A 13,378-nucleotide genomic window follows, 5' to 3' on the forward strand; every position below is an offset into this window, starting at 1 on the left:
AGTAGGGCACTCTTCTATTCCTGTTTGTTTAACATTTTCGTGCTGTTGGAGAAGATACGAGACATTGGAGCTTCCTTATTGCTGAGAGGTAGAGAGAGAAAGCTACTTTGATACCTTCAGTGTAACAGGAGATGACTGAGGCACCGATAAATGAGGAGAGATGCTCATTGGCAGAAGATGCAGGGGCTAAAGGTCCCAGTCTTTGGCTTCCCAAGTTGGTATTCTGCACAACCAACCTGGCTGAAGTAGCCTGCTGAGGGATCCTCCAAGACAGGAGCTCCCCCAGCACCACCCTCTTTCCCATCTCTCTCTAATCTGAGTCCAACCAGGATCCATGCAGGTGCTGGATCCAATGTCAGATGCAGTAGGTTACAAATATACATATCTGTTTACCAGCTCCTCCTGGAGACACTCTTCATCTCTTTGAAACGATGATATTAAACGGATGCGGGGCTAAAGTTAGACCAAACCTTCCAGTCAGGAGGGGTTTTTGAGAGTCCTTCGGTAGAGCGAATTTAAAAGTCTGCATCAGGCTCACAAACATGAGGAATAATTCCATCTTGGCCAGTTGCTCTCCCATACACACACGCTTCCCTAAAATGAGATCAGAAGAAAACATCTATGATCCCATTCCTTTTCATATCTCAACAGAACAATTTATCTGAAATATCTAAACTGTTTTGAATGCAGATAGTTTTAAAATAAAATTGCCATGTATTTCTCACAGACTTCCACAGGATATACTGATTAGAATTTTACCCACATTGTAACTCCTACACATAAGGGTCTAACTTACTGGGCAAAGCATAGTAGCCTAGTGGCTAAAGTCCTCAACTCCTCACCTTGCATGCCCTGGCATCCCATATGGGCACCAGTTCATGTCCCAGCAGCCAGGCTTCCCATCCAGCTCCCTGCTTGTGGCCTGAGAAAGCAGTCGAGGATGGCCCAAAGCCTTGGGACCCTGGACCCGCATGGAAGACCCGGGAGAGGCTCCAGGCTCCTGGGTTTGGATCAGCTCAGCTCTGACTGTTGTAACCACTTGGAGAATGAATCAGTGGATGGAAGATCTTTCTCTCTGTTCTCCTCCTCTGTGTCTATCTGACTGTCCAATGAAAATTAATAAATCTTAAAAAAAGAATATAACTCATCATAGGAACTAAACGCAGAGCTAAAGTGGCAGTCACTTCTAAGCCTTTTGAGCACTTTCCCTTACTCTTGGCTAGAAGACTAAAGGGGAAAAGCCAAATCTGAATATTCAAAGCCTTCTTTTTCCATTGAAAGGATTCCATGTGCCCTAATCTAAGAGTCTAAAAGTGGGGGCTTAGAGAACCCTCAAACCCTGCTAGCCGCCATCTCAGCAGAGGCCAGAAGGTGCTCCTCAACACTTAGTCCCCCGGAACCCAAACCAGCATGTGGACAGTTCCGAGAGCAGATGTTCTAAGTCATATTTAAGTATTTAAAAGCCTACTGCTTTCATTTTCTTCTTTTCAATCTGAAATGAGCATAGTGGAGATGCCGTGCCTAAATGACTTCTCTCTTCCAATAATTTGCCAAGAAAGAAACATTTTAAAGTCAACAACATGAAATAACAAAAGATTCTTTACATTCTACTTTTTTAAAAAAAGGTTATGCCATAAAAAAATAAATAAATAAAAGTGTAACCAACCTATCCCAAAAGGAATAAAGGTCTCCTTTTTAACAAGTTGTCCTTGGTCATCCAGAAACCGATCAGGATAGAAATCATCTGGCTTTTCCCAAATGGCTGGATCTCTGTGTACAGACCACAGGTTGGGGATAATCACTGTGCCTTTCGGAATGTTGTACCCGCGGAGCACTGACAACCAAGCAAACAGAGAAACACAGCGTCACTCAACATGCTTTTACCCATAGCTCTCCTTAAACACTGCTGACAGGAACATCTCATTCTAGACCTACTATCTTAAGTTGAGTGAGGCTCAACTTTAAAGTCAAAGAACATATCAAGTGGCACCCTTCTTCTCATCCCATCCCATCCCAGGACCCAACCTGGAGCTGCTCTGATGATTCTTGGGTTGATGAAGGAAGTCAAACCCTAAAAGCACTACAATGAAAGCACTGAAATAGAAATAGCAGGCTAGGGTAGGCGGTGTGGCCTAGCGGCTAAAGTCCTCACCTTGAAAGCCCCAGGATCCCATATGGGTGCCGGTTCTAATCCCGGCAGCTCCATTTCCCATCCAGCTCCCTGCTTGTGGCCTGGGAAAGCAGTCGAGGACGGCCCAATGTATTGGGACACTGCACCCGTGTGGGAGACCCGGAAGAGGTTTCTGGTTCCCAGCTTTGGATCGGTGCACACCGGCCCGTTGCGGCTCACTTGGGGAGTGAATCATCTGACGGAAGATCTTCCTCTCTGTCTCTCCTCCTCTGTGTATATCTGGTTGTAATAAAATGAATAAATCCTTAAAAAAAAAAAAGAAATAGCAGGCTATTCCAAATAAACATTCTCTATGAATTACAAATTCCTAACATGTGTTTAACCCAATTGTTTATCATGTTCACAATAACATATCAAAGAAGCAAACTAATATAAAGGGAAGTGTAGGAATGTCGTCAACCTTGGTTGTTACCAGTTGACAAGTCAATATACGCTTTAGACAGTGCTCAAAAGATCCTGGACACATTGTCTTTTTGCATTATTGTTATCTATAACAAAAAGTGATCCAGTAATGAAGTGTCAAGTCAAAGCAACTTCCTTACATGTAGATTTAAGCCCATGACCTTATGGACGGTCTCAAGAGAAGGTAAATTCCATATTAGTGGACAGCACCAAATGGACAGGTTCCACTCTAGGTGATACTGGAATCAGATGGGCTACTTGTAATTCTTTAATATCTCTGCTTAGCTTACAGAATTAAAAAAAAAAACTGAAGTAGAATTTCCAACTGCAATCCTCACTGTGACATTTAGGTAAACTCTTGTGACTTCTGTGAAGAGGAGAGCAAAGCCATTTGTCTAACTCTGGAGTTTTTTCTGCCAACACAGCTGATTTACACTGGGACACTAACAGTCTTGTCACAGGTACGCATGTCACCTCTGAAAGTTATCAAAGGCTTACTAAAACCAAGCTGTGTTGGAAAGCCAATCCAACTAACCACATGCAAGTGACACAGTGCTCAAACTGTGACCACACCCTTCCCCTCGCCTCCCCAGGGCTTTGGGCACTGGGCCTCCCTCAAGGGAATGCCAGGGAGGAAGGCTCTAGACTCACCCGTCTTCTCGGAGGTCATGTGGGGGATGGAGAATGGCACCACCGCTGTCAGCCTCTGCACCTCCATGATGGTGGCTTCTGTGTAGGGCATCTGGGCCTTGTCCGTGAGAGAAGGTGCTCGATCAGGACCAATGACCCTTTTGATTTCTTCATAAACTTTTTCTGTACAACAATGAAAGAACAAACTGGAATAGTCCGCAAGAGAGTTAAGCAGCCCTCTTAGGCACACTGTATCAATTCATACAACTGAGGAGTTGGCAGGACAGACGGATGGGGTCTCAGTGATGGGTCAGTATTCCAAGCAAAGGGAAGAAATCCTCCAGAGAGGAACACATGGTCATTGTCTTGACTCTGAGTCCCAGAGAGACAGGTGTGAGACTTGTAATGCATGGAACTGTAAGACAGTCTGCACTGGGAAGCAGGCACATAGGCTAACAGTGAAGATATCAGGTCTGACTTAGCCTGTGTCCCCATCATGGCTCCTTTCTCCAGTTTCCTGCTAATGCTTCCTCCAAGTTACACTAGTATAGCAAGAAGCTGGATCAGAGGTGCAGGTAGGATTCCATCTCAGGCACTCCACTCTGGAATGCAGTTGCCAAAGTGGCAGCGTAGCACCAAGCACCAAGCATCCATCTCTGTGGAAATGTATTACAGCAGCAGTGGAAACCAGTGTGCCGTCCTCCCCTCAATTCTACCACTAACGTTCATAAACAGACCTATATAGACTGCTGCAGAGGCAAGGCAATCATGTTGCTGACCAGCAAATTGGGGTTTCAAGGTTATCACCTTCCCCCCCCGCTAGAATGCAGGGATTTTGTTGTCCAGCCTAAGGACATGGCTTAGTTCCGGGAGTCACGAGGGCTCCGAGGTTGTGAACCTTCATTTAAGTAACCTGGATTTAACCTCAAACAAAAGCCAGCTCCAAGAATTACCTTGTACGTCAGGGTTTAGCGACAGATGCAGCAGGCACCAAAGCAGAGAGTTTGTTGTCGTATCGGTTCCGGCAATGAAGAGATCCCCAATGATATAAAACAGGTAGTCTTCATTAAAGCTGCTGTTGCTGTCAGCTTTCCTCTCCTCTTCCGCGTGGAGAAGGTACATGTCGATGAAGTCTTGAGGGTTCTCTCTGTCCAAAGACTCTTGATGATCTTTGATGATTTTCTTAAGGAAACTGGTCATATCATTTACGATTTGTCTTAACTCTTTGAACGGCCCAAAGGGAAGGTAATAAAGCCAGGAGCAGATGTTGACCAAGAGAAGCTGCCTGTGCAGGCAGATTTCCAACCCTCGTGACATAAAATCAAGCATTTTCTTAAACTCACTGTTGGTATAGTCAAAGCGTTGGCCGAAGCACAAGGAGCAAATGACGTTGGAGACAGCGCTGCTGATGATGAAGAAAGGGTTGAAGGGCAATTCTCCATGCTTCTGTATCTCTTCCTTCACATATTCAAACTCCTCGATAATCTTGGGCTCCAAGCTAAGCTTTCCTAAGCCAAAATGTCGAAGAGTTGAGTGAGAGAACTTCCTCTGTTGTTTCCAGATGGGACCATAATGTGCAAACACCACTCCTGGAAAAGGATGCCAAGAAAGAAAGATGAGAGAAACCAGTGTGTGATAACACTACATAGGGTCTACCATGACACATAGTCACTTATGCATCATGCAAAGGGCATGACTAGAAAAACAGTGTTTAATAATGACAAAAGTCATAACCACTTCAAATCAGGAAAATCGCCTAGAAAGTTTGTTATTATAGATAATTCCAGGTGAAATGAAAAACAATTTCAGTTCCTAAAGTTAGTAAGTCGTTTGAAATCTTAAATTTCAGAAGAGTGAATCTAGGTTTTGAGAATCTGTCAGGCCAGATGAGCCCATATTTTAAATACCTGTTTGCTAAGCTTCCTGTGTGGACAGTAACTGACCTGAGTGAAGAAGGATATACTACACTTGAGCTCAATTTTAAAATCCCAGCTTCTGGGCCTGCAGTAATGGCCCAGTGGCTAAATTCTCACCTCACACACGCCAGGATCCCGTGTGGGTACCAGCTCGTGTCCTGGATACTCCGCTTCCCATCCAGCTTCCTGCCTGTGGCCTGGGAAAGCAGTGGAGAGCAACCACTGCAGATATGAAAATGCCAAGAAGGAATACGGAACTAAGGGACTCACCCACCACAATGGCTCGCTGGCTGAATCCTCACTTTGCATGCATTGGGAATGGGGCCAAGATTCAAAGCTAGGCATTCCAAATGTGATCCAGGCTTCCCAAGTGGTGTCTTAATTGCCATGTCAAGTCCCTACTTCTGATGCCTCTTTGTGTGGCCATACTAAAGAGTAGCTTTCTGTATTAACATATGATTGATGGGAAAAAAATGAAAATAATATTTTATTATATTGGAGCTAGGGTTCTGTTGCAGCACGTTAAGCTGCCACTGGTGACACCAGAATCCCATATGAGCACCAGCTGGAGTCCCAACTGTTCTGCTTCCAATCCAGCTCCCTGCTAATGTACTTGGGAAAGCAGTGGAAGATGGCCCAAGTGCTCAGGCCCCTGCCATTCATGTGAGAAACCCAGATGGATTTTCAGGCTTCAGTCTGGCTGAATTTTGTCTGTTATGGCCATTTGGGGAGTGAGCCAGAGGATAAAAAATCTCTCTTTTTTCTTTGTAATTTTGCCTTTCCACTAAATAAACAAACATTTAAAAATAATATTTTGTGATATGAAAAAAAAACACATACGTAATTCATATCTCAGGGCCTATCAGTAAGGTTTTACTGGAATCTAGACATTTAACAAGCTTTTCTGCTTTGTTGGTAATACAGTCCATCCCTGCTTTACACTAAAAAGGCAGACGCCAGTAGTGGTGAATCAGATGGCTGAGTACAATGTCCCTGTCTTTTGGAGAGTGGCCTGGGTCTTTCATCTAGCATGGAATCTTTAGAAGGAGCCTTGTGTCTGGCATGGTGCCAGTCCCTAGTTCTCTGTCCCTCTTCCTCCACTGTATCCAAGAAGTCACAGCAAACCAAGGCCTTCCAGGGTCTCTGGGTGTGGTGATAGCAACTGGTTTACCTATACTTCACATGCATTTCAGCAGCTTGCTCCTGCTTCCTGTGACAGATGGCACCTGTCATTTCTGAGCCTTAAGGATCCTGCAGGGTACCCAGGTGGACTGAATCTCATACTGTGCTCTCTCATCCACAGGAATCCACCCCCTATAGACTCGTAGGCATGGTCTCCCTTCTTTCTTTTATGCCATGTGCCAAGCCTGCACCAACCTATTGTTCTCTGATGTAGTGCAGGATTGTAGCTGTTGTCTTCATTTCATAATGAATGGTGTATATGCTATCATTAAAAATTGCTCAGATGGGGCTGGCACAATGGTGTATCATTCCAATCCTTTACTTGCAGCCATGGTATCCCATATAGATATTGGTTCTAGTCCTAGCTGATCCACTTCCCATCCAGCTCCCTAATAATGGCCTAGGAAAGCAGTGGAGGATGGCCCAAGGTCTTGGGACCCTGTACCCATATGAGATCCAAAAGAAGTTCCTGGCTCCTGGCTTTAGATGGGCTCAGTTCCAGCAGTTGTGGCCATTTGTTGAGTGAACCAGCTAATAGAAAAACTCCTTCTACCTATTTCTCTCTGTGTATCTCCTCTCTCTGTAACTCTGCCTTTCACCTGAAGTAAATAACTCTTTTTTGCTTTTTTTAAAGTTGCTCTGGTCTGATATGTTGTGTGTGACTTTCAAGACAGAGAAAGAATGGGAACATCTTAACCATTCCTGAAACCAAAACTCTCCATTGAGTAAAGTCCCATAAGCTATTTTATTTCCCATAAGGAAACTGAAGTTCTTCCTGCCTTTGTGTTTGGCCAGTTCTGTTGCAGGGCACACCGAGGGTGGTGGGCCACAGCACCGGCTACTGGGGAAAGCCCACTGATGTATTTTAGTGTTGGTGGATTCCAGATGGTTTTCTTTCATCTTTTGTTAGTCTTGGACACATCAGTAGTTCCGACCCCAGGGACCAGAATCTGTGGGTGTGAGGTCTGGCCTTGGAGCACATGTTGTGTAATTGGACCAACCACATTGCTGCCTCATGTGCATAGAGGCCAACATCATCTCAGAGTAACGATGATGAAATAGAGTTCTGAACCTAACATATGTGAGCCCTACGTCTCTAATCAGAAGGAAGTAACTACAGGAGATGTGATGGCCCTTACCTTTTAAGTAAACTTCAAAACACATATTCACCAGAGAAGCACTGCCTTAAAATTTCTGCTTCTTTGGGCAATGCTAAAGAACCAAGTTACCCTAGACTCCCACCTTTTTCCAAATAAAAACATGTCTAATAGCAAACAAGAATCCAACAAATGTTTAAAAATGTCCTAGCAATTTTCAACCAAAACATTTTCAATTAACAGTAACTGCTAAGCAGCCTTCTGAAAACTTTTACTAAGATTTGAGTATTGGGGCTGGTGATGTGGCATAGCACATGAAGTCACCTCCTTCAGTGCCAGCATTCCATATGGGCACCAGTTCCAGTTCTTGTTGCTACACTTCTGATCCAGCCCCCTGCTAATGTGCCTGGGAAAGCAACAGAGGATTGCCTAAGTCCTTGCTCTGTTGCAATGACATGTGATTCATGGAAGAAGTTCCTGGTTCCTCACTATGGCCTGTTTCAGCCCCAGATGTTTTTGTTACCTAGGGAGAAAATTGACAGATGAAAGATTTCTCTCTCTCTCTCTCTCTCTCTTGCTCTATCTCTCTCTCTCTGCCTTTTCCCTCTGCAACTCTGCCTTTCAAATAAAGAAATCTTAAAGAAAGTTGGAAATCATGCTATGAAGTTGTCAAAGAAGAAAATCTAGAAGCACATGTTGAGCATGGTGGTTAAGGCACTAGTTGTAACACCTGCATTGCATCTTAGAGACCTTGTCTGGGTCCGGAATCTGGAAACCCTCAGAGACACTGGTGATAACTAAAGTGATTATGTCATCACCCTCTGCTCGGGAGATCTGGATTGAATTCCTGGCTACTCTTCCCTAGCAGGAGCTCTTACAGGCATTTGAAGGAACTTAATCAGAATACGCAAGCTTGTGACTTTTCTTTCTTTTTCTCTGATTAAAAAAAAAAAAAATCCAATTCTTGCTTTAAGAAATTGACAGGACAGATGCACAATACAAAATACAGATATAATCTAAGAGCAATATAGGTGCTTGTATGTACACCTTCATTTTTTGTTTACCTACTTTGTGCCAAACTGTGAGCCGACAATGTGTGACAAGATGAACAGAATCTCTGCCCTCTGGGGCCTGCATGGTGATGTGGCAAGTTGGGCCACTGCTTGTGGTGCTGGCATCCCATGCAGGTGACAGGTCAAATACCAGCTGCTCCAGTTCTGACCTAATTCCCTGTTGATGTACCTGGGAAGGCAGCAGCAGATGACCCAAATACCTGGGCCCTTGCTACCAGGTGTGAGACCCGGATGGAGCTCCAGGCTTCTGGCTTTGGCCTGGTCCTGGCCATTGTGGCCACTTGGGGAATAGTGACCCAGTAGATGGAAGATCTTTCTGTCTCTACTTAAATCTTTAAAACACAAACCTCTGCCCTCACAAAGCTCATTTTCCAGTGTTGGGTGGGAATAAATGAAATATTTTCCAAGTGTTTTGTGGGTGACAAATGAGTGAGATAAAACAGGGTGGCATTGGGCAATGGCTGAAATAAGACGGAAAGGTGACACTGCTGGCAGACAATCACTGAAAAGCAACCCAGGCCCAAGGATGATGATTGTAGTGGCCTGAGGCAGAAACGGGCTTGACAGCAATCAGCTTAATGCATCTACAGCAGGAAGGCCAGGTTGAAATGTGCAAGTGAGAGTCTAGCACTGTGGGGTAGAAGGTTAATCCTCTGCCTGTGGTGCTGGCATTCCATGTAGGTCCCGGTTGCTCCACTTCTCATCCTGATTATGGACTGGGAAAGCAGCAGAGGATACCACAAATCCTTGGGTCCCTGCACTCACATAAGAGACCAGGACGATGCTCCTGGTTCCAGGCTTCAGATGGGCTTGGCTCTGGTCATTGCAGCCATTTGAGAAGTGAACTAGCAGATACAAGATCTTTGTGTCTGTCTGTCTCTCATTCATTGTAACCCTGACTTTCAAGTGGAAACAAAATAAATCTTTAAAAAAATGTGCAAGTGAAAGAGTGGAAGGGATAAAGTCAGGAAGGTCCCTAGAGGCAGATCCTTCATGGCACAGTGGGTCCAAGTATGGAGTCGGAAGCAACTGACTTCAGCTAGAGTGACAAAGTTGATTAGTGAGTCTCTCTGGCATCCTCCTGTCTGCTGCTGGGGCAAAGACTGGAGCCAGCTGCCCAGCAGGAACCAAGGATTCTGAAGTATCAGATGAGAAGTGAACAATGAGATGGCAAGAGTATACAGATGTGGAACACAGGTCTGCAGCAGGCCAGCTGACTAGAAAGAGGGTCTCTCTCTCTCTCTCTCAAGATTTATTTATTTACTGGAAAGTCAGATATATAGAGAGGAGGAAAGACACAGAGGAAGATGTTATGTCTGCTGATTCATTCCCCAAGGAGCCACCATGGCCAGTGCTTAGCCAATCTGAAGCCAGGAACCTGGAGCCAGGAGATTCTTCTGGGTCTCCCACATGGGTGCAGGGACCCAAGGCCCCGGACCATCCTCGACTGCTTTCCTAGGCAACATGCAGCTGGATGGGAAGTGTGGCTACCTGGATTAGAACTGGTGCCCATACGGGATCCTGGGGGGTGCAAGGCAAGGACTTTAGCCACTAGGTTACCACGCCGGGCCCGACAGATGGGTCCTAAACATGGAACGGTGGTAGTGCCAGAATAAGGGCCATGCCTGTCTATCTGATGGGCAGAGAGACATGTTGGAAGACACATTTTCCAAAAGGAGCATGATCTTAAAAACACCTCTGCGGAAACAGAAGTGCTGTGAGGACACACTGTTGGTGAGAATGTACAAGGGCGGAGATGCCATGGAAAAAGATGTGATGGCCCTCAAAAAACTAACAGGAATTGTCATAGGATCAACCAAGTCCACGCTTAGGCACATGTCCCCATGTTCACACAGCATTATTCAACACAGTCAAAAGGTGGAAGCACTCCGGTGGGGAAGAGTAGATGAAGGATTAAAACAATGTGAGCCACATATACAACACATGTAGCCATCCAAAGGAAGGATAGCACGGAGGAGACTTAAAGGCACTGTGGTGAATGAAGTTCATCAGCCACACTACAGCCAGCACTACATGATCTCGGGTAGATCCAGGTAGCTAGAGGAAAGAAATTCATAGAGACAGAAAGAAGAGCCATTGCCAGGGGTTCAGGGGAGGGGTACAATAAAGTTAATTTTTAAATGGGTATGGAGTTTCAGTTTTGGAAGACCAAAAGGAAATTCATAGATGGATGTTTACATAGCAGTGTCAGTGTCCCCCATGCCAACAGACTTCACACTTCACCAGGGTTGAGATGATGCATCAATTTCAAACAACTGAAAGAAATAAAGTACAAAAAACAGGTAGGATTTCTCCAGGTGGCCAGGAAATGAGAAGGGAACTCCAGGCAGAAGCAGCCAGCACGTGAGAAGGTGTTAACAGGATGAAGTGTTATTAAATGGCAGTGAGGTATTTAATGACCTTCATTAACGGCCATCATTAACAATTATCAAAGTCCTGGCGTCACTGGTTTCCCCAGATAATAAAAAGCCTGTATCTCCTGTGGCCATGCAACAGAAAACAGCAGCCCATTTCCTTACTACACCTGTTGGACTCTCACCCTGCACTAGGTCCACACTGTCCATCTTGGCGTCCACCCCTGGGCAGGCCCACCCCAGGCTCAAGGCTGCTTGGATAAGCCCAATGAAGGCAAGGCAGGCAGAGGCAGCTCTGAGCCAGTCAGACAGACACTTGACTGGTGGGCAGGAGTGACTCAGTTTGGGGACTTCTGCCAGCCAATGAGCAATGGGGAAGATTATGATAAACAAGAGCGTGGGAGCCTGAAAAGGGTGGATCTCCATGCACCTGATAGAGTGTTTCCCAAACTCGCATCCTCTGCAGGTGGCTGTCCACAGGCAGCATCCGCCTAGCTGCCAGAACAGTTTCTAACAGCACTCCCCTGCTACCCCAAGTACTCTTCCTAGACTTCTTAAACTCATGCATTTAAAATCCACCTGGTGAAATGGGTATTCATCTCTTGCTTCAACAACTATCAGTTTCTTTCTGCGTTCACAGGTGGAAGAGCAGTCTCGCCTGGGATGGAACAAGGCTTCACCCCAGTTATCCGCCCTCAATTTCTGGGATGAGTGGGTGGTGTTCCCACTTAGGATCTTGAGGACTCAAGCATCCATCAAAGCTCATAACTGGGATGACTTTCTAGAGGCACCGGGAAGGGGACGTGGGGGCAGGGTTCAAGTGTGAGGTCAACTGGGTACCCTAGCAACTGCAAGCCCTGCGTACCTGCACCCTCACGCCTCTGCCTTGAGCATCCCATCCAGGACCAGGCTCACTCACCCTTCTCTTTGGTCATGATGGAGATGAGTGGCACCCGCGGACGGTCGCTGAAAACCTCGGCCTGCTGCACCAGCGCCTCACGCACGCTATGAAAGTCGTTGAGCACCACCACCAGGTAGTGACCGATGAAGAAGCTGTAGATGTTGCCGTACACGCGTGCTAGCTTAGTCAGCATCACCTGTGGACGCAGGCCCTTGGCATTCATTTCCCCGGCCCTTGTCGGGGGACGCTTCGAGCTCTGTCGCCGGAGGAAGCGTGGCAGCAGTACGTGACCGACGTTGCCCAAAAGGGGCCAGGGTTTGGGCCCCGGGGGGATGCCCCGCATCTGGTGCTGCCAGCGTAGCCAGCTCCAGGCAAGCAGTGAGGCGAGGCCGCACAGCAGCAGCAGCAGCGCGCCGCTGCCCGCGTCCAGCCCCAGCAGCCCGGGAGACGCGCGCAAGAGGCGCGCCGGCCAGGGCGCGCCCGCGGCCGGGGGCTGCGGCGGCCCTGACGAGGCCATGGTCAGTGTCTCGGCGACCGTGGCCGCAGCCTCCTGCACTGCCGCTGACCTAGGGCAGCCTGCCGTTGCAGTCCGTGACCGGGGCGGCCGGGCTAGACGCTGGAAGGTCGGGGCGGGGACAGGGGCGGGGACAGGGGCGGGGCGCCCCGGCGGCCACGATTGGCAGCCCCGAGCACTCTCCCCTCCCCCTCCAGCCAGCTTGGTCCTAGAATCCCCGGGTGGTCTTCGCTACCCCGGGAAAGCTACCGGAGAGAAGGCGTCAGGTCTGAGGTTGGTCGTCCTGGTCCCCTTGGCTCAGCTTCTCTGGCGAGGCCAGAAGCGAGGGTGCTAGCGACACAACCCAGCTCTCTGATCGCTCGCCGGATTTCCTGGTGTCACTCGCTGCCGGTTAGTGGGGAGTCTGAAGCGAGCTCTCCCAGAGCTGGATTCCGGAACAGAAAGGCTAGATCTTGCTCGGGGAGTGTAAGTAGCGAGTGATATAAAACAGAAAAGCATATGCGGGCCGATGACAATATTGTTCCTGCAGTTAGATTAACCCCGAAATGCTGAGTTGAAGTATTACATTTGAGTTGTATAATGCTTTTAAAGCCCAGTCCTTTAATAATCTCTGATCATGGCTTCAGGGTGCTTCCCGCAATATCTTCTCTAGGCCAAACCCTTGAGGTTTCTTTACGTATTAGGTTTGAGTGTAAAAATCAATTACTGAATAACAATATTACTTATTTGGAAGATATGTGTGCGTATGTGCATGTGTGCGTGCGCACAGAGAGAGAGAGAGAGAGAGAGAGAGAGAGAGAGAGAATGAATCTCCCATGCCAGAAGACCAGAATAGCCAGAGCTGGGCAAGGCTGAAGCCAGAACCAGCACTAAACTGGGTCTTCCCTGGTGGAGCAGTGGCAGGGACTCAAACCCTGAAGGGATCACTTACTGTTTTGGAATGCGTGCGTTTGCCAGAACCCTGAAGCAGGACTGGAGCCCACACATTGCCATAGGAGATGCAGGTGTCCTCTGAGCCGCTGCTAGCAACACCTGCCCCTAATGGACAATTTGGAACATCCTGCTGTAATTACAAAGATGTCACCAATGGGCAGTGA

At 47.1% G+C, this 13,378-nt stretch overlaps 1 protein-coding gene across 1 annotated transcript; it reads right to left on the minus strand.

Moving 5' to 3' along the window:
- Positions 1-369: 369 nt before the first annotated feature.
- LOC101525859 (cytochrome P450 2U1) lies at positions 370-12,380 on the minus strand. The gene is made up of 5 exons (XM_004594270.2): positions 11,786-12,380; positions 4,177-4,812; positions 3,245-3,406; positions 1,667-1,834; positions 370-594 (listed from the first exon to the last, which is right to left on the minus strand). Exons 1-5 carry the CDS (start codon positions 12,282-12,284, stop codon positions 416-418), a joined length of 1,644 nt encoding a protein of 547 aa, XP_004594327.1. The 5' UTR covers positions 12,285-12,380; the 3' UTR covers positions 370-415.
- Positions 12,381-13,378: the final 998 nt, after the last annotated feature.

This window comes from Ochotona princeps, chromosome 7, assembly GCF_030435755.1.
Source record: "Ochotona princeps isolate mOchPri1 chromosome 7, mOchPri1.hap1, whole genome shotgun sequence".
In the NCBI taxonomy this organism is placed as follows: Eukaryota; Metazoa; Chordata; class Mammalia; order Lagomorpha; family Ochotonidae; genus Ochotona; species Ochotona princeps.